At 31.6% G+C, this 22704-nt stretch overlaps 1 protein-coding gene across 2 annotated transcripts; it reads right to left on the bottom strand.

Annotated features, from left to right (window-relative positions):
• Positions 1-1034: 1034 nt before the first annotated feature.
• On the bottom strand, positions 1035-22704 carry LOC134687059 (uncharacterized). 2 transcript variants are annotated; one of them, XR_010101724.1, is made up of 7 exons: positions 22652-22704; positions 12240-15687; positions 11515-11660; positions 9746-9972; positions 8385-8460; positions 7369-7467; positions 3616-3635 (listed from the first exon to the last, which is right to left on the bottom strand). XR_010101724.1 is itself a non-coding variant. In XM_063547020.1 (6 exons), the coding sequence occupies exons 2-6, from the start codon at positions 15664-15666 to the stop codon at positions 3329-3331; spliced, it is 4206 nt and encodes a 1401-aa protein (XP_063403090.1). In that variant the 5' UTR covers positions 15667-15687; positions 22652-22704; the 3' UTR covers positions 1035-3328. The 2 variants fall into 2 exon arrangements, 1 of the variants encoding a protein (XP_063403090.1); XM_063547020.1 differs by lacking the exon at positions 8385-8460 and having other exon boundaries at positions 1035-3635.

The raw sequence follows: 22704 nt of genomic DNA, 5'->3' as shown, positions 1-22704 counted from the left end.
TTTCATACCTCAAAATTACACTGTATATTATACTGGTATTTCATTTTAAAAAACACACAAGTTGAAAAAATTGTCAAAATCTTATTATAGACAGTTTTTCATGGAAATTTTACTGTTAAACTTATAAACTTTTGCATTTTTAAAGGTAATGATGAATATGAAATATGATGTGTCATAAAATTAGTAATCATTATGTTAATAAAAATAAAAAACAAATTCCTAAACCAGTTGTACCTATATATATTTTAAAGCAAAAATATTATTTGTCTTAAAACAGTGATTTCTTTAAAAATAATATTTCCAAACTACTGTAAGAAACTGCAGATATTTCTGTATCAATGGAAATTGTTTCATTTTAAAGAACTAAAATGTATTGTTATATGAAATACATAAGGTCATGAAGGTAATTTGTGTGTTACACCATTGACTTCTGAATGTACATATCCTTATTCACAATAACAACTCTTTAAAGGATGTTTGCTCCACACAATGTCAACTTAGGACTTTGATTTGTAACTTTTTAACATTTATGATTTACCAAAGCAAAAATTGAAGAAAGCACACCTATACATAAATAAAAAATTCAAATCTAGCATCCTTACAAAAAAAAAACTATAATTAAAAACTTTGTACTCACTATTAAATCTACCTGTAATGAAATATATAATGTTTGTGTTTTTAATTTTTCCAGTAATATCATGAATATAATAATTTTTGCAAAAAAGTATTTTAGAAATATTAGTTCAAACAGCAGAAAAAATGGTCAGCATGATTAGTTCAATAAACATACCCTTTTGAAAAATAACAAAAATGTATACAACAAGTTTAAAAATACTGTTGAAATTCAGCATCTGATTAGAGATCAGCATAAATACAGTCTGCACGGTTAGCCACTAGTCCGATGCCACAGACTAGTAAAATTTCATTCGGACAAGTAAGTTTTTGCAAAACTTTGTTTGGCACAATAAGAAAAATGTCAGAATATTGGTCTTCGGACTAGTAGTTGAAAAAGTTTTTGGTGCAGACTGTAAATATGGTTGTATTTCTACACACTTAACTTAATCTTACAGCAATTTTGAGTTTGCACTGTCTTAACTTGTTCGATATATTGTAATGCTACTATAACTGCAAAAAATAAGACACTATTAGGTTCACAATAATAAAAACTTGCTATATCTATATTTTTGTGTGTAGTATTTTGTAAACTCTTGTCTGTTTTTTCATTAACTTGTTATTTTAACTACCTTCTCAACTTTTTTCCTTCAAAATGGTTGGGAAAATAGAGTTAGAAGGAGTGGTAAGGAAAATAATCTACGGTACATGTGCTGATTTTTAATCGGGTAATAAACTTTCAAAGTTTTTTTTATAAATAATTTCATTATGCTACCCTAAAATTTACATAATATCATTATGCTACCCTAAAATTTACATAATATCATTATGCTACCCTAAAATTTACATAATATCATTATGCTACCCTAAAATTTACATAATATCATTATGCTACCCTAAAATTTACATTATATCATGTATAATAACTATTTTCCTAAAGACACAGCTAATAAATTTTAATTATTTTACAACCACTACATCAAAACATAAAAAAAGTGGATCAATAAATAATAGAATATAAAAACAAAGTAACAACCTAAATATACAATTCATTATATCATAAAACTTATTCTCATATAACAATATTAAAAAAATAGGGGACCATAACACTCATGGAAAGATTACTGTCATATTTAAAGAACTAAAAATAAACTTATTTAAAAAAACTATTTTTTCTGGCTATTTGGGTTGATGAGTAAAACTCATACTGACCATACAAACTACTGTGTGCTGAAAAGAATATTTTTTTCTAGGCAAATTATAACAAATAGCAGTTGCGAGATGAGCAAATTAAGACTTCAGAAATTTTGAAATAAAATCAAATTACAAAATATACTTGTTGGAAATAAATAATTTCTGAAAACTTTTTTAGCATTTGCTCAGATTTTTTTAAAATATTACAGCACTATGAGACAGATGTTCAACAAAAAGAGAAGTGTCTACAAATTTCAAACTTTTTGTCAAAATATTATGTCCCATTAAATGGTCCCTATAATCTGGTCCTCTTCTTTGTAGCATATGCTAAAAAGCAGTAAGCAAGGAATTCCTAGTATTCTGGATTTCTTTATTTTCATTGATTGTCAAATTTTGAGGATACAAAATTTTGCAGCTTCAATATTGGCACTTTTGAAGTGATTAAAATGATGTTTTAATCTTATATATATAGTATTCAAATGTGTGATGTCATTATTTCCTTGATTATCAATTTTTGAGGATACACATTTTGCAGTTTTAATAAATATGCACTTATACTATTGTAGTGATTAAAATGATTGTTTTGGTATATATATATATAGTTTTCAAATATGAGGAATCTCTCCAGCTACCCTTGAATCAACAAAAAGTTGGTATCCCATGAGTATTACCAAACCTACAGTAATATCACATGTAACTGATCTCATGTAGCAAACAGCTATATGATATCAACAAATTATTGTTTAGTATTATCATATTGTCTGACCCGATTGAAAATATGGTTAAACACCAAATATCTATTAAATAAGGTTTGACTAATATATAAAATTTAGCCAGTTGAGTTACAATCTTATTCTACAGTACATGTACAACATTTTATGTACAACTTTTTAGATTGTAAAGAACATGTCTTATAAAAACTCTTTCATTCAGCTTATACCAATTTAGTATCATTTTTCAAGCTTCCTCACTTCATTATAGAAGTTTTTTTAGGGTAAAATTGACCTAATAGTTTCAATATCAATGTTCAATCCTTAAATTACATTTACTAAAACTGTTTAATTCTTCAATTGTAAGTGAATATTTGCATGCTTTAATAATAAAAAATAAAAAAGACAAATGGAAATGTCTTGCTCACTGAAATCAGTATCTTATGCTATATATCACTATACTCAGTCTATGACAAAATCTACTATCACTAAACTAGTAAAAATAAGGCTTTTGCAATTCAAAATTTTCAAAAAGAATCATTCAAAGTATAGAAGTATTCTTTAAAATGAGCTATCAGATCAGAATAGTCCCCATAAAAGTTTTTAGCACTAACCAGTACACTATAAAAATAAGAAGATGTAGCATTATTGCTAATTAGACAAATCTCTACAAAAGACCAATTGACACAGACATTAACCACTATAGGTGATCTTATGGCCTTAAACAATGAGCACAAAAGTACTAAAATTAAATCAATATATATACAAATGTAACCCAATACCTTTTACCCTAAACGATTTTACTGAAAAATCTATCCAATCTTCTTAATATAGATTCCAGACAAAAAACCAGAATTACCATCATCAACTTCCACCCCCTGATTGTACAGTCCTATCTGATTGTCATATGTCCACCATTGGTCATAGATGTTGATCCTTGCTGTAAAATGGTGGTCATGCCAAAAACTGACAGCATGAACCTGGTAGACTGAATTACCTACACGGAACTTTCTGTGCATATCCTTCACATGTACCTTTAAAATTTGAGACTGGTAGGCATTTACGTATATCAGACTGGAATCAATATTTCTTCTTATTTGTGATATTCCAGCTGGATTGCTGTAAATAAAATGCAAAATAATAGTATTTCATTCAAATTTTTTTTTAGTTCTTAATAGATATATGGGTTTCTGACACAGAAGCCAACATCTAAATAAAACATTAGATGTATATGATATATAAGTACATATAAAAACAACAAGACTTTGAATGAAACCCTATTGAAATTGGCATAGAAATAATTAGCAATTTATACCAAGTATAAGAACAGTATTGCTTCTAGCCCCTTATACGATCAGGGCAATAATCACTAAAAAAAGCAAATCCAACTTTCCTTTGTTGGTGAGGAAACCTTGCAGTACAGTTTCATAGAAATACATGAACTTTTAATGGTTTACTTTTTTAAATTGTTATTTGGATGGAGAGTTGTCTCATTGGCACTCACACCACATCTTCCTATATCTATTTTATTCAAGTTCTTGTCAGAAAATAACCAGATGCTCTGCAGGGCACAGCCTTATACGACCACAGAGGTTGAACCCTGAATGGTTGGGGCAAGTATGGACACAACATTCAAGCTGGATTCAGTTCTAAATTTGGATTGTGATTAAATAATTGACACAGATATAGGTTTCTGACACAGAATGAATGTGGTCTAATGAACCTAAAATTTTTGTTTTGCCTTCAGCAATTCACTATGCTGTTGAATATTAATCCTCTCAAAAAAATGTTTGAAGAAATTTTCTTTTTATTTATGAAATTTCAAATGAGAAAAATTGAACCCCCCCCCCCCCAATTTTTTTTTCACATCCCCCTTTCCTTTATTCCAAAACTGATCTCAATTCAAATTTCTAATGGAGTTTGCAACAATAATTACTCATTTAAATACATCATAAAATATTAAAATGTAAAAAAAGTGCTTTTAATCACTGAATGGTAAAGATTGTTTTAATTTATCAGTTAGTAGTAAAAGAAAATATACATTGTATATTGTATAAAAACAATGATTTAAGTTGATTCAACTACTATTCTGGACAAAGAAAGATAACTCCAATTGAAATTTCTTGCTATTGCACAATATTGTGCAATTAGTTATTTCTTGCTATTGCGCAATACTGTGCAATTGAAAATAATTACTATTGAAGATTTCTTGCTATTGCGCAATACTGTGCAATTGAAATTTCTTGCTATTGCACAATACTGTGCAATTGAAGATTTCTTGGTATTGCTGAGTACTGTGCAATTGAAAATTTCTTGCTATTGCACAATACTTAATATAATAATTTTGGATCCTGATTTGGACCAACTTGAAAACTGGGCCCATAATCAAAAATCTAAGTACATGTTTGGATTCAGCATATCAAACAAATAACCCCAAGTAATAAATTTTTGTTAAAATCAAGCTAAGTTTAATTTTGGACCCTTTGGACTTTAATGTAGACCAATTTGAAAACAGGACCAAAAATTAAGAATCTACATACACAGTGAGATTTGGCATATCAAAGAACCCCAAGGATTCAATTTTTGATGAAATCAAACAAACTTTAATTTTGGACCCTTTGGGCCCCTTATTCCTCAACTGTTGGGACCAAAACTCCCATAATCAATCCCAACCTTCCTTTTGTGGTCATAAACCTTGTGTCAAAATTTCATAGATTTCTATTTACTTAAACTTAAGTTATTGTGTGAAAACCAAGAAAATGCTTATTTAGGCCCTTTTGGCTCCTTATTCCTAAGATGTTAGGATCAAAACTCCCAAAATCAATCCCAACCTTCCTTTTGTGGTCATAAACCTTGTGTTAAAATTTCATAGATTTCTATTCACTTTTACTAAAGTTAGAGTGCGAAAACTAAAAGTATTTGGACAACGACGCCAATGTGATAGCAATATACGACAAAATTTTTTTTCAATTTTTGCGGTTGTATAAAAACCAGAAAATCCTTGTTTTTTGGCCCCTCATTCCAAAACAAAGGAGTAAGTTCGGTAAGTGCTATATTTGGCCCCAATTATAAAGTTCATGGTTACAAGACAATAACTGTTTTAAGTTGCCATAAAGACATGTGAGAAAGTTAAACAGAGATGTTTTTGTCAAAGTTTAATTCTAACACGTTGGTTTTTACATCCCAAAAGGTCAAGATAAGGGATTTTGGTGAAATTTAACAAAATCAGCTGGATTTCAACCAAATAAAGGACCAGAAAACATAGAGCGCAGGCGTCGACAAGCTTAATATTCAAATAAGACATGTTAAATGTCTTCACAAACATTATTTTAAAAGATCTTTGTTGTCGACGTATGCGCTCTATGTTTCCTGTCAAATAATCTTTGGAAATTTACCCGTTTTCATTGAATTTTTGTGAAACAACTTGTGACGTCATAATGAAACGCAGAAACGTAAAATTTTCAACAAAATGGCTTATATCCTATCTAGTCAATATATTAGATATAAATTATTGTGATATTGGTCCATTAATTTGAATTTGAATTTTACGCTAAAAAAGGGGGCCATTTTAGGACCTTATCGAACATACTCCTTTGGGCCATAAAACAAAATCAATCCCAACCTTCCATTTGAGGTAAAGAACCTATCAGTACAATATATAAAGATCTTTAAACTTATACTCAAGTTACTCAAGAATTTGGAGGTTCACATAATCTCCCTACAATACAACTCAACATTTATAAAATCGCTACTTATTCTTAGTTTATAATCATGATAATTGAATACAGATGCAGGGTTTCCACTGGCATTAATCATTTTCACATTTTGCAAACATATAAATATTGTGGCGATTAAAATTTGTTATTGGCGAAAGAATTGGCGAAAGAAATATAAAGATTTGATGTCATCCGTCTTTTTTACTTTTTTTTCAGGTTTCTCAGTCTGATCAGACAATATTAGGACTTTACCTTGAACTTGTTTTAATTATGACAGAAAATCACTATTCTGCTGATTGCATTTTATAGCTGAGGTATCAATTGACTAATTAATAAAGGTCTTGCTTGTATTCTTTAACGAAATGATGTGGTTGAATGATGTCACTTGTCACCTAAAATTTGTATTTAAAACTTTGCAATGCACGTGTTTGAAGCATAGTTTTACATCTCCTCACTTTCTTTTTAATGAAGGTTTGGGGGAAAAAAACTGTTAGTAATTACTGTGTGCATTGTTTTGGGGAAAGCGGTGGCGAAATAGAAAATTTACCAAGAAGAAACCCTGCAGATGTGCATGTTGACAGGGACAGACTAAGATCCCAGGGTATTCCTTCAATCCCCTTAACTTTGTTGAGGCCAACTGATGAATGAAATATCATGCTACTTAAATAATTATCTTATGCTGCCTAATAAATGTATTTATCAAAGTTGTACAAAATCGAACATGTAAAATGTTGTTTGTTTATAGTTAAAACACATGTTTGGTTAATCATAGTAAGGTCAGTTCGATCGGGATATTGAGTTTATGCACGAGTGAACTCAGGTGGTTTAAAGTCATTTGAGCTATTGCAGTCAAAGTGTACAGTATCATTTTGCAAAATTAATAATATTATTAATCATATTATTTATTTTTAGATTTGTGGACTACAAGTATGGGGAAACCAGTACAAGCTGCTTAATAGCTATATATTTATATAAACTTTCAACAATATTATACTCATATTTATAATAAAATGTGCTTTTGTCTCTGCAAGTGGTGTCTCCCATGTAAGGTTTGTGGTTATTTGATAAATACTTTATGTTCGTTTGAGTTTACGAATTAGAATTAAATGGCAAGTCTTTGATTGATTTAATCCTACCTTGTGCATTGTATGCAATGTTCTTCTCTACCTATTTCATGTCCATTCAGATATGATTCTACGATTTTAGAATTCATATTTCTTTGGTCATGTTGGCTACTGAAATAAGATACACATTCATTTCAACATATACAATAAATGACAAAAAAATCAAATAATTATTGTAATCTTTTTATGAGTTATTCATATATCATACATGTATATAATTTTATTAAACTTTAAATTCTTCTTTCTATTTTACTGTGTTGTTTAACAGTGTGTTTCCTTTATGAAAGAGCATAATATATTTGATTTTCTGTAAGTTGTTACATGTTTATAAGATCTAGAATAAAAGAGTATCTTTTACCCATCCATACATTTAACTTTTTCAATTCTGTCAATAAGATTCAAAATATTGAATTCGCAATCCTCACTTTAATTTCAGATGCATTTATTTTACACTGAATGTAGTAAAAAATTAAATCAAAAGATTTATCCTCTAGCAAAATTTTATAATAAAAGTAATAGGCATATTTTATTACTAAAAACTTCAAATTCAGAAAGGTTGATAAAAATGTGAGTTGAGTTACAGGAAATATTACATTTATTTTTATTTGAAAAATTCAAAGACTTGTAAAGTAACACTTTTCTTCTTACAATATCGATGGAATGAAAGAATTTAAAACCCATCAACCAGGAGAATATGTACATGCAGAACTTAACAAAAAACAAAACACAAGGTACTGAATAGTGTTAAAAAGGTTCAGTAAATTCTGAAATTATTGCGAGGTTTTTATTATAAATATATTATAATTGGGTGAATATCAAAAAATTAAGAACTTGCATTCTGATATATAAGGCATTTGCATGCAGCATTTCTGGACATCAAAACAAGTAATCTACTATTTTGGTCCATTCTTCAAAGACTTAAATAATCAAATTAAATGGGTGCAATAATTTCAGAATTTACATAATGTAGTTTTACTGGGATTTTAACAGGAGTCATGGTAAGATAGGAACACAAAATATACCCATACTTTTTCCTGAACCGAGAAAGAAAATGGCTGCCTTTACATAATCTTACTAACTACAGTTACTACGTACTATCAGGTTCTGTTAAAGAAGAAAATATGAAATGTACCTTCAGAAAACATATTATGATTAGATATAAGATAAGATGGTTACCTTCACTCTACTTTTTTATCAAAGATATTAACAATAATCGCCTCTTGTACAATCATTCTTTTATTGTTTATTAACCAACAATAGTTTTCCAAATACTCAAACATAAGTATTATCATGACCATATAAAGTGTGTTTTATTTTTCATCTATGAAATTTCCACACATTAATTAAAGGCTGAAATTGAACATTTTGAGAACTTTTCTAATTTTGCGTTAACATTGATATGAATGTATCATATTTTAGGCAAAACATATTTCTAAAACTTGGCTTTACAGTAACAAATAAAGGTTTACCTAGATGGCTAGATCCCCTTTAAGTCTGAAGATAAGCTCAATTTGAAACAATAAAACCCATGTTTTCTGTAAGTAAAGCTTAGTATACAATCCAGTTGTCTCCTAAATCTAGATTATATTAATTTAAGCATCTATCCACATGACTTATAATTTGGGTTAACAGAATTTGCAAAACATTGTGCACAAGATATAGCATAAAAATTAAATAGATTGAAGTATATCCAGGTCACTCAGTACAATAAAAAGGATCATAAATTCCATGAAGCCATACATGTATAATTGCTGTATTACAGCACATTGATCATTTATTTTACAGGTATTACATGTACCACTGCAAAAGTTGCATGCATAATTTTGCTTAAGCATATTATCCTCACTTGTAAATTCAATTTAATCCTTGTGTTCAAAATTTCAATAGGGAACATACTTTATATAATTATCAATAATCCAATATTTCAAGACATTCCCGTCATTGGCCTTCCTTCTTCAGTTCTTTATTTCTCCTCACAACTAATGATGTCAGCCATGTAGTTGTGAGGAGAAATAAAGAACTGAAGAAGGCTAATGGCAGAAACGTCTTAAAAATTTGTTTATGGATACAATCATAATTCAATTTAAATTAAGAAAACATGCAATAGCTATAAATAGCTGAAAATTTTCCAAAATTCTCAAACAACATAGCTCATCACTATCAACATGATCAAAGTGCATACCAAATGTGGTAATTTTGTTCAGCCCCTCCTGAAGAGATATGATAAAACTTTATGTTGAATGAAAAGATGGATGAACAGATAGACAGAAAAGATAATTGCAATTCAATATAAAAAAGCTAATTCAAGGTTTATGTTATGTCTCCTTTCATTTAAGGAGGGAGACACCAATGTTCCCAAGAATATAACATTGATTGACGTTTGACTTACAGCATAGTCAGTGGAGAAGAAGTCATTCTAGAGTTGATCACTTTGCATTCTTTGTGGGTACATGTTGTTGATTCCTTAATCTTTGTATCTCCAATCATGGCTGACGCAACATGTGCTTCTCTTTGAATATTTCCTTCTACTCCATGTATTTGTCTTATCTTACGTCTGATACCCTTTATTATACCATCAAAATTCTGTACTAGAAACTTTTGGACACACTCCAAGACCTAGGAAAACAATATACAGATGTCATAGCCTGTATACCAAAATAAATTGAAAAGTGTTTCAATACAATTCCAAATACCAATACACAAGCCTAGCATTTAAAACTTTGAAGTGGTCTTGCCCTAAAAATTTATCTACTGTGGATTCATTAAAATTCGTTGGATACCACTTTTTGCTGATTTCATTGGTACAGGGGAACCATGATTATAAATATTTAATGAATAAAAGATTTTCTAAAGGAATGAATGCTAACTTTGCCAAAATCATGAAATTAAATATTCACAAATATGTGAGTTTTCCTCAAACCACAAAAATTGGAACCCATGAAAATAAATGAATCAATAGGAAGTTGAATTTATATCAATTTTATAATGAAATTGTATTCTTGTCATTAATCATGCTAATGAAATAATTTAAAAACAAAATTCTCAATATTTGGGGACTGGTTAAAATAATGTTATATGATTTGAAAGTCTGCTTATTGTTGAAGATAACAGTGACCAATGGTGACAGCTCTGAATCTATCAGTACTTGTATAGAATTTTACTTTGTGTTTAAGGAAAGTCAAGTCATATCAAAAAGCCAATTTTATATCATGTGAGCAATTTCCCCTCTAACTCAAAAACTAGAATTAATTGCATACATTCAATACAGCTGTTGCTGCTGACCCAAATTATAATTGTTTATCCTTTATAATTTCAAACAAATACTAATGTGAAATCTATGTCAGATGATGAGAGATCTATAAATCTTATCATCAAAGCAACATAACATTATTTTGAAATGTATTTATCAAAGTTGTACAAAATCGAAAATGTAAGTTGTTTGTTTAAAGTTAACACGTGAATGGTTTTTTATAGTAAGGTCGGTTCGATTGGGATATTGAGTTCATGCACGAGTGAACTCAGGTGGTTTAAAGTCATTTGAGCCATTGCAGTCAAAGTGTACAGTAGCATTTTGCAAAATAAATAATATTATTAATCAATTTATTTATTTTCAGATTTGTGGACCACAAGTATGGGGAAACTGTGGTATTTAAATTTTGAAGTGGTCTTGCCCTCAAAATTTATCTACTGTGGATTCATTAATATTCGTGCTGCTTAATAGCTATATATTTATATGAACTTTCAACAATATTATACTCATATTATATTTATAATAAAATGTGCGCTTGTCTCTGCAAGTGGCATCTCCCATGTAAGAGTTTGTGGTTATTTGATAAATACTTTATGTTCGTTTGAGTTTACGAATTAGAATTTAATCATATTTTATATGGACACATGGTACCAAAATAACAACATTTGTTCTCAACATATTATACAGACACCTGTGTATTGTTCCCCCTTGATATCTTTTGGTTATTTTTGTTGTTGGAAATTGGAATGCTGTCTCAATGACATAATCTCAACATATGTTTTCATTCATATTCAAACACATTTTTATCGTTTATGTTATTGATAAAACTCTACTGGCACTAAAAATGGCACTGGCCTGCATTTTGTAAATCTAACTTTACTTGGCCATGGTGGCCTAAATCAACCAACCTGTACTCCAGTAGGGTCCCTTGTCAAATAGTCATGGTATCCTGGTACATAAATTACACCCAATGCCACAATAGTCATTACTGTGTCAGGAGAACACATATCTGGTCTTTGTGGTCCAGCTTTAGGTGTCTCTGGAAGTGTTATGCCTACAATACAAATAACGAAAAAACATTATTTGCTAATTGCATTTGTACAAAAAAATATACAATGTATACCGGTCATCCGGTATATTCATTTTCTTTTACTAAAAATTTGTTCTTTGTTTCCAATTTCATGTCATAGTGAAATTATCAAAGGTTTTTATGTTCAAGTTAGCTGTCCAAATTATTAATCCGTCTAAATTGAAGTCTATATAAACATTGAGACACACATTCATCTCATTTGTATTGGTCTCTGTTGGATAGTTACATAGCATTCATACCACATTTTTTCAATTATTATGTTTAAGTGTACAACAGACCTCAATGTAAGTCTGTTGATTATTTAAAATCTTTTCTGCACTAGGGTCAGTTGAGTACCTATTTTTTAAATATCGTGACTATGAGGATTGAATCTTTAAAAAATCTAGATGACTACCGAGATTTGTTCTCATAATGAAGCTGCTGTCTCATTGACACTACACTTTCATGACTTATTTCAGTGCATTTTGAAATCTATCATTTTTAATTTGCATGTAACTTCAGAATTAAGAAAAATTATTACCAGTGATACTAAAATGCTCTTACCAAGACCTTGACTGTAATGTTGAATACGATTTTCTAAATAAGAAGCTCCCATTTGGTGGCCATTCATTCTAACTGGATCTGACACAGTATCACCTGGTGCCGCAGACACATTCATGACAGTAGATCTATTATTTCTATTGTCCCTTCTTTGTCTTGAAACCCTAGTATCTTGTCTTTGTGATATGGAAGCTGAAGCCATGACCAAGGCAGATAGGTTTGGAAGGGCTGTAGCACGATGGGCAATGTGGACAGATGATGATATATTTATACTTTCTTCTACTCGATTAAAGGTTGAATTGCCAACAGTATTCTGTACTGTTCCAGATGTTCTGCCAAATGCTACTTCTACACTTAGGTCAGTTTGATCAGCTCCTCTAGAACTTGGTATCAATCCAGTAGTCATATGGGTGCCTAAAGCTCCTGTACTTGGTGATGTTGCAGCTGTGCTGCCCATAGCTCCCTCTGTACATAGCATTACCCAGGAAGTCATCCTGCAACTTTCTTGTGTTCTTCGTATTATTCCAGCAGTTATGATCCCGGCTCCTTCCGTGCATTGTACTGCCCTTGATATCATGCTCATACTTTCATATGAATTAAGTAGTATTCCAGCAGTTACATGTATGTTCCTGGCTCCTTCTGAACATTGTACTGCCCAGGAAGTCATACTGCAACTTTTGTGTGTACTTTGTATTGCTCCTGCAGTTATGTTCTGAGCTCCATCTGTACATTGTACTGCCCTTGATGTCATGATCATACTTTCTCGTGTCCTTTGTATTGTTTCTGTATTTATGTTCCATGCTCCTTCTGTGCCTAGCAATGCACTGGAATTCGAACTCCAACTTTCTTGTGTCCTTTGATTTGTTTCAGCATTTATGTTCCTAGTGCATTGTACTTCTCTGGTAGTTGCTGTTATACTGGTAGTTGCTGTTATACTTGTAGTTGCAGTTATACTGGTAGTTGCTGTTATACTATGTATTGTTCTCCTTCTCGTGTTCACAGGAGTATTTTGTTCTGCTATTGGTTGTACGATGTTATTGCCTGGAGTATGTTGTTCTTCTGTAGGTTGTATGTTATTGCCAACAGTATTTTGTTCTGCTATTGGTTGTACGATGTTATTGCCTGGAGTATTTTGTTCTGCTATTGGTTGTACGATGTTATTGCCTAGAGTATTTTGTTCTGCTATTGGTTGTACGATGTTATTGCCTAGAGTATGTTGTTCTTCTGTAGGTTGTATGTTATTGCCAACAGTATTTTGTTCTGCTATTGGTGGTATGATGTTATTGCCTCGAGTATTTTGTTCTGCTGTTGGTGGTATGATGTTATTGCCTAGAGTATTTTGTTCTGCTATTGGTTGTATGATGTAATTGCCTAGAGTATGTTGTTCTGCTGTAGGTTGTATGTTATTGCCAACAGTATTTTGTTCTGCTATTGGTGGTATGATGTTATTGCCTAGAGTATTTTGTTCTGCTGTTGGTTGTATGATGCCGTTGTCTTCCTGATCAGAATCATAAATGGTTAATAGTCCTAGTGAATTGACACCATTCACTTGACCAGGAATTGGATAGTCTGGCTCTGCCCTAACAACTGCATTTATAGTAATTATAGTGTGCCAGTGCAAAATCTTGTGTTTGAGATAAAATTTCTTGTCATGATAAAACTTTTCAATGTTAAAATACTGATTATTGTATTCTTTGAAAAATTCACTCACCATAGTCTTTAAATTTTCTGTTGGTTGACCAATGTTGCTTATGTTGCTTATAAATGCCTTGACCTTGGATTTTAAGTCGACATTAGTAGAGAACCCAAACTCAAACTCAAACTCAAACTCTTCATAGCTGCAAGATTCTAGAATATGACCTCCGTTGCTAAAATATTCTTTCACAACTGATCTTATAACCTTTTTGCTTCTAAATCTAAAAATAAATGCAGGTGGTGGCATTCTCATATAAATGACTTCAGTTTTCTTGTCCTTGCTATGTTGAATTCTTTTCAATTTCAAAGATTTTTTTGCATTTGTAAAAACAGGCATGACAGGTAGATGATGAAAAGTATTGTCAAGCAAAAGTGTGTTACTGGTTTTATTCTGAGATATTGCTTCATTAATATCTTTGAAATCTTTTTCATCCTGTCCCCCATTAATAGCAAATGTAGTATACCTGCTGCTTAAATCTTTTGAAGTTGTCAGCAGTTCTTTTTCAGGCAAAAATGAAGTGTCTAGTTCTGTTGTTAGCAAATATTCCTGGTTACTATTTGCACCTCCTAAATTGTTCAATTCTGTTTCTAAAAAATATTCCTGAGTACTATTTGAAACTCCTAAAGTGTCCAGTTCTGTTTCTAGCAAACGTTCCTGAGTTCTATTTGCAACTTTTGCAGTGTCCAGTTCTACTTTAAACACATGTTCTTGAGTACTGTTTGCAACTTTTACAGTGTCTAGTTCTGCTTTAAACAAAAGTTCCTGAGTACTATTTGCAAGTGTTGTAGTGTCCAGTTCTGCTTTAAACACATGTTCTTGAGTACTGTTTGCAACTTTTGCAGTGTCCAGTTCTGCTTTAAACAAATGTTCCTGAGTACTATTTGCAAGTCTTGCAGTGTCCAGTTCTGCTTTAAACAAATGTTCTTGAGTACTGTTTGCAAATCTTGCAGTGTTCAGTTCTGCTTTAAATAAATGTTCCTGAGTACTATTTGCAAGTCTTGCAGTGTCCAGTTCTGCTTTAAACACATGTTCTTGAGTACTGTTTGAAACTTTTGCAGTGTCTAGTTCTTCTTTAAACAAAAGTTCCTGAGTACTATTTGCAAGTCTTGCAGTGTCCAGTTCTGCTTTAAACAAATTTTCTTGAGTACTGTTTGAAACTCTTGTGGTGTCCAATTCTGCTTCGGTACTTTCATCTCTTGGAGTTACTTCTAGTTCTGTTTTAGTACTAGATTGATCATGCTCCTGGCTAGAACTTGTATAACCTGTAGCTCTTTCAACCAGTACTTGGCTGTTTTTGTATATTTGTTGTGGTGACAATGGGATGGGTTTGAATAAATCCAGATCAAGATCAATTTGATCTGATGGTTGATCTGACAATACTTGAACACTATTACATGTACTTGTGCTTAATGGTTGCAAAACTTTTGGACTTTGGTTATTTTTGTCTACATTATCTACTATTCTTAATCCTGTGTCAGGAAGGCTTATAGCTAAATATTCATCATGATGAATATCTACGGCTGACTGCCTTATTGGACTGTTCTTTTGAGTTTCACTTCCACCATCATCACGATCATTACCATTATTCTTAAAGCAATGTTCATAATTCTCCTCCCTTCCAGGACTAATTTCTTTCCTTTCAGCAGACACTTCACCATCTTTGTCAGCTTTTATTGTCTGGTTCATTCTACAGTATTTATGGTCATGATGGTGTTTAGAGTTACCAGTATCCATGCATGTTCTTTGTCAAGCAATCTGCAATTACCAAATGATAACAAAATTAGTCTCTTCCATAAACAAAGAAAAATATAATTAAAATAATCATAAAAGAACAATAGTGCACACGCTGAAATGTCTCAAAATCTCTACTAATCATTGAAATTATTTTGATAATCCTAAAATTATAAAGCTTTATTACAACTGTCACATAAACATTAACCAAGAAAACTAAACATTGACCAATAAACCATGCAAGGCAGGCATGTACAGCTAACAATTCTTCCATACAACAAATATAGTTTACCTATTGCTTATAGTTTAAGAAAAACAAACCAAAACACAAAACTTAACACTGAGCAATGAACCCTGAAAATGAGGTCAAGGTAAAATTAAACCTGTGCGACTGACATATAGATAACATATTTCCATACACCAAATATAGTTGACCGATTGCATATAGTATAAGAAAAAAAGACCAAAACTCAAGAACTTACTTTGACCACTAAACCATGAAAATGAGGTCAAGGTCAGATGACACCTGCCAGCTAGACATGTTCACCTTACAATCATATCCATATACCAAATATAGTAGACTTATTGCATACAGTATAAGACTAGATGTGTCAAAGCGACACGAATGGCCCTGTCTCGATCAAAAAGTAGAAAAATCTGCAATTTCAATAACACATGAGGACACAAACATGATGGTAGTCTCACAAAATCAGCTGAAAATCTGGAGGCGTATAAAAATAAAGACTTAGTCTATAACTGTGATTTTCAACAATTTTCAAAGATGTAAACCCTTAATTTTGGCAAAAATTAGCGGAGCGGAACAAAACTTTAACTTGATCTGTAACTCATCATGAGTAACTCACATACCAAAAATCAGTCCAATATCTAAAAGCGTTTAGAAAAAAAGTCTGTATAACCATGATAACTGTGATTCTTAACAATTTATCAAAGTCCACAGCCCGTAATTTTAGCAAAAATTAGCCGAGCGGAAAAAAACTTAAACTTAATCTGTAACTCATACTGGTTAACTCACATGGCAAAAATCATCCCAAGATCTGAACGCCTACAAAACAATGTTTGAACTTCATTTATAATATTTATTTATGATAGAAGTTTCCATGTTAAAATTAGACCATTTTATTCAGTGACTCATACTATAATAAGATATTATTTGTGTTAGAAATGTTTGAAAAGGTATCAACTGACTGAAACTGGATGGTAAGTATAACTTTTTTATTTTACAGCACACACTTCATACTAACAACATTTCACTTGAGCAATCTGCTAAAATATTTTACCAGTCAGTGATATTGTTTGCCTTGAATTAATGGAGAATAAACATGATAAAGGCAGTTTCCCCTGGAAAAGAATCCCAATTTGAAAAAAAAATGGCTTAAAATCATTCCCAAAAAGAAAACTTTTTTCCCAAACTGTGCAATCTCAATAGTAGTTGTGCATGATTTCAAACTGAAAAAAAATTATTCCCAAAAAGAAAACTTTTTTCCCAAACTGTGCAATCTCAATAGTATTTGTGCATGATTTCAAACTGAAAAACACTCATTTTAACATTTTGCATGCCTAAAATGACTATATGTGCAGATCAGAGGTTCTATTCAAATAGCATCACTGACAACAAGGGGTCTTATTACAAATGAGGGTTCACCTCTTCAAACCCCTTCAGACCCCCTGTCTGCAAATTAAAGTTCCAATCAAATTCTTGGTTTATTATAAATTTCCCAATTTGATAAAAATGACGCATATTTTCCCAATAAAAAAGGGTAGAGGTAGTTTTGAAAAAAGCCAACAATATCACTGCCAGTTGATCAGTTAGTTGGAGTAGAAATCTGACTGCAATTTGGTAAACTGTTTTGGTCTTTGCAAATGTGATACCCCAAAGGTCACTGGATAAGCACTGTAATAAACTTATAAGGTACAATTGATCAGTCATGAATTTTGTAATTACGGAATAACGGAATTTCGGAATTTCGGACAAGGGTAAAACTATATTGCACCGACAACTTCATTGCGGGGCCATACAAAACAGACCAAAACTCAACCAGATGCTCCGCAGGGCACAGCTTTATACGTCTGCAGAGGTCGAACCCTTAACATTGGGGCAAGTATGGACACAACATTTAAGCTTGATACAACTCTGAATTTGGATTGTGATATAATAGTTGACACAACATACATGTAGGTTTCTGACACAGAATGAATGTGGTCTAAGAACTTAAACTTGAAAACTTAAAAATTTTAAATTGGACATTTACCTATTATGGTCCAATATCCAAAATCTAAATACATGGTTAGATTCAGCATATCATAAAACCCCAAGAATTCAATGTTTGATGAAATCAAATAATGTTCAATTTTAGACCCTGTAGACCTCAATGTGGACCCATTTGATAACGGGGCCCAAATATTAAAAATCTAAATACATGGTAAGACTAAGCATATTGAAGAACCCCATATATTCAATTTTTGTTGAAATCAAACAAAGCTTAATTTTTTACCCTTTGGACCTTAATGTAGACCAATTTGAAAATGGGACAATACTATGCAATTGAATATTTCTTGCTATTGCTCAAAACTGTGCAATTGAAAATTTCTTGCTATTGCAAAATATTGTGCAATTAGATATTTCTTGCTATTGGGAAATACTGTGCAATTGAAGATTTCTTGCTATTGCACAATACTGTGCAATTGTAGATTTCTTGCTATTGCGCAATTGAAAATTTCTTGCTATTGCACAATACTGTGCAACTGAAGATTTCTTGCTATTGCGGAATACTGTGCAATTGAAAATATCTTGCTATTGCACAATACTTAATATAATAATTTTGGACCCCGATTTGGACCAACTTGAAAACTGAGCCCATAATCAAAAATCTAAGTACATGTTCATATTCAGCAAATCAAAGAATTCAATTTTTGTTAAAATCAAGCTAAGTTTAATTTTGAACCCTTTGGACCTTAATGTAGATCAATTTGAAAACAGGACCAAAAATTAAGAATCTGAATACACGGTTAGATTTGGCATATCAAAGAACACCAATAATTCATTTTTTGATGAAATCAAACAAAGTTTAATTTTGGACCCTTTGGGCCCCTAATTCGTTGGGACCAAAACTCCCAAAATAAATCCCAACCTTCCTTTTGTGGTCATAGACCTTATGTTAAAATTTCATAGATTTCTGTTTACTTATACTGAAGTTATTGTGCAAAAAACAAGAAAAATGCTTATTTGCCCTTTTTGGCCCCTAATTCCTAAACTGTTGGGACTAAAACACCCAAAATCAATCCCAACCTTCCTTTTGTGGTCATAAACCTTGTGTTTAAATTTCATAGATTTTTATTTACTTTTATAACTAAAGTTAGAGTGCAAATGTCTTTGGATGATGACGATGAAGATGACATCAACACCAAGGTGATACCTATATACGACCAATTTTCAATTTTTGCGGTCGTATAAAAATGGAAATGTTTATTCACATATTGACATAAGAATTTCCAAATATTAACATGATTAAAGAAATTTAAGTTCAACATGTTAAATATTTTTAACTTCAACATATTTAATTCTGTGTGAGCCAATTCCAAGGCTCTGTGTTGAAGACCGTACTTTGACCTATAATGGTTTACTTTAACAATTGTGACTAGAATGGAGAGTTGGCACTCAAACCAAATCATCTTATTTATCATGTTTATACATGTTATATAAAAAGGGAAATTAATATACTTTTTTTTATTCCATATCATTATAATTAAAGCATTGGCTATTTTGCCAGTTTTGATTAAATATATTTAGTACAGTCATGACAGTAAAATAGCTTAGAGGGGTTATTTTAACAGCACCAACAATATTGTGATTTGGGTTTTTTTGGCAGGTTTTTTGTAAACAGCTAACAATATTTGAGACATATACATGTATTATAAATCATTTAAAAACATTTATCAGTTAAATTTAAATTATGACAATATTTTCTATAATATTCAAACTTTTTTGAAAAAAAAATCTAATGAATATATATATATAAATATATACATAAAAATGACTAGACGGCATAGTTTTCTCATCGTTTAAGGTCGTACTGCGTCATGTCATTGCTTTTAAAAATCTTTGTCATTTCAACTCTGGTGGATAGTTACATATCTCAATGGCAATCATATCATAACTCCCACATTTTATTTGAAATATAGATTTAATTATAATTACCCATTGCAGAATTTCCAGGGGTTTCATTGAACCTCAAGGACGCCACATTTTACACTCTTGTAATTGAATTTAGTCTGTATTTAAACTTTAAGTATTGAAACAATAAATGGGGAAGAATCAGACTTCAATATATTTGGCTTCTAGTACAAGTCAATTTCCATTGTTTTTACTATTATTTTGTATTACTTAAATACAACGATCAGTTATGGCACAATTTCAATGTGGTATTCTACCTTTACGCATTGAAATTGGATGATTTAGAAATGAGGCAGATGAACGATTTTGCACTTTCTGCGATGACGGATCTGTTGAAGATGAAAAACATTTCTTGTTGTAAGCTTACCATAATTTAAGACAATTATTATTTGAATCAGTGAACCTTGATAGTAATTCTATTGCATGATAATAGAACATTTGCTAATTTAATGACACTTCATCAAAGACAAACTGCCAAATATTTAAATTTATTATGTAATATATATATCTATACTAGCATATAAAGAAAGACAACTCTTACTTCCAACCTTTATGGTAATAATGTTACTTGAATCAGTGATTTAGAAAATAACTCATTTAAGTAATTATATATTAGTCCCCTGAATGCCTATTGATTGACCTTGGTCATTGTTGGTGCTTATATGACTGTTCCATCATGGGCTTAGTGCAGTTTCGGGAGCTTAGTGCACCAACTGACCAGGGTGGCCTATGTGGTGTTTTGACATACCGCGGTACTATGCAAAGGAAAATGTGAGCGAACATGATTTGGGGAGAATGAGAAGTGGAGCCAAGATGATTTTGGCCCATTTTTCATTCCAAACCTGTCAAATGTAATTCAGCTATTTGACAGCAAGGTTTTGTATAGTACATGTAACCTACGGGGTCAGACCCATAATCTGACAGTCCCATAATCTGACAGAACTGTAGTCCGACAGTCCTATAATCCGACAGACTGATAGTCTGACAGTCCTTTAATCCGACAGCCCAATAGTCCGACTCAGTCAGTTGTCTCTGAAAAACATGCCTATAAAGACATGGAAGGATTATAATATAAAAAAAATCATGTGTCAAATCGATCAGTAAGACGTCTTCATACCTGTAAACTGACCTGTATCCTGCGGGTGTGACCTGAGAAAAATAAATAACCCGGGAATTCTGAAAATGTCACGATTTCACTAGATTCAAAGCCCTCAGACTGATTTCATAAATGATTGCAATGCCGGTAAATTCGTAATTTTCCTTGGACAAGGAGTTCAACTAGCTGTTAAACGTAATTAAATTACCTGACCTATTTCAGTGCATGGCTTTACTTGACAGTTTTGGTGTCAAACACATACACTGTTGGTTAACATTCATTACGTATGCTTAATGTCGTTAATAATTGTTTCTTTTATAGTTGTTTTAAAATAATAATTTGAGTCATTTCACCTTTCCGATATACTCTTTCACCTTATGTTTTTTTATTATTTTAAAAAGATTAAATCTAGAAAAAAAAATATGCAAAAACATATCAGAACAAGAATGTGTCCCAAGTACACGGGTGTCCCATCCCCACTATCATTTTCTATGTTCAGAGGACCTTGAAAATAGGGTAAAATATCTAATTTGGCATTAAATTTAGAAATATCCTAATACATGTAGGCTGTCATAAAGAACAAGTGTCCTAAGTTTCAAGTTGATTGGATTTTATCTTCATCAAAAACTACCTTGACTAAACTTTTAACCAAACCTCAAACTTGAAGCGGGACGAACAAACAGACGCACAGACCCGAAAACATAAACCCATATATGGGGCATAATACTTTCACTATTTTTCTACCTTAGAACAATTAACATTAATAAAAATATTGGAAAATTACTTTTTTCATCTACAATACATCCTTTACTTATTCAACTTTATTTTTTATTATAATCTAATATTTGTTAATAATTGTGTATTTTACAGTTAATAATTGATTCCACGCTTCAACACTACATAGAAAGTCAAGGTCGATAAAAACTTCCATTGTTGAACATTGGAAACGGACCGTGTATGTACTGTATAGCCAGACAAGGCCGATTAGAACTTCAAATATAAGTAAAAGCATTTTACCGACCGTTCATGAGTTGTATAGGCAGTCTAGATCGTCAAAACATCCGTCAGATACATATAATCATGATAATAGTGTCTCTAGATCTCCTTCAATATTATTAGTTACATGGTGTGTTAGTGACCTAATACGAGATATATGGGGTGAAAGCGAAGATTCCACGCTTCATACAAAATGTACTTCGGTCAACGCTTTTACACCCCAATGAAGTTACAAAAATGTATTCAATTTATATAGAACTATATCCATATCATTTGCAGCAGAAGAACGAACCCCCTTCATTCAGAAGAAGAGCTTCGTGTCGGACCATCGGAGTGTCGGATTTATGGACTGTCGAAATATCAGACCGTTGGACTACTGGACTGTTGGAATTAGGAGTTGTCGGATTATAGCTACGCTCCCTTAACTTACTGTACTATATACAAATCCTTGTTGACAGCAGGAACATAAAAATACACATCAATTATTTTTTTCAACTCTTTCCGAAACACAAAATGCATTTCAGACAATTTAATTTCATATATATATCTAGTGGATGCCAGGTCTTAAAACTTTTCCACATTACTTAGTCTGAGTTTTGAGGTGTCTACTGAATTTTCCCCATTCTATGATAACCATGATAACCTTAAAATCTGCATACTTTAGCTTTATGTCAGCTAATTTCTGAGCTTTTATAAATATTTACCATCGTTCTTCTTATTTTTTTTCTTATAACAACTCGTGTACCTTCCACAACTA

The sequence above is a fragment of the Mytilus trossulus genome, chromosome 10, assembly GCF_036588685.1.
Source record: "Mytilus trossulus isolate FHL-02 chromosome 10, PNRI_Mtr1.1.1.hap1, whole genome shotgun sequence".
Lineage (NCBI taxonomy): Eukaryota > Metazoa > Mollusca > Bivalvia > Mytilida > Mytilidae > Mytilus > Mytilus trossulus.
Note: the sequence above shows the minus strand (reverse complement) of the source record. Positions and strands in the feature narration are given on the sequence as shown.

Bases quoted from the DNA above. Each gene is read 5' to 3' on its own strand.
- LOC134687059 (XM_063547020.1), bottom strand. From the start codon at position 15,666: ATGGATACTGGTAACTCTAAACACCATCATGACCATAAATACTGTAGA. The intron at 9,973-11,514 runs GTTGGTTGATTT...TTGTTTTCCTAG, and splicing joins GGGACCCTACTGGAGTACAG to GTCTTGGAGTGTGTCCAAAA. The intron at 7,468-9,745 runs GTAAGTCAAACG...ATCTTATTTCAG, and splicing joins TCTTCTCCACTGACTATGCT to TAGCCAACATGACCAAAGAA.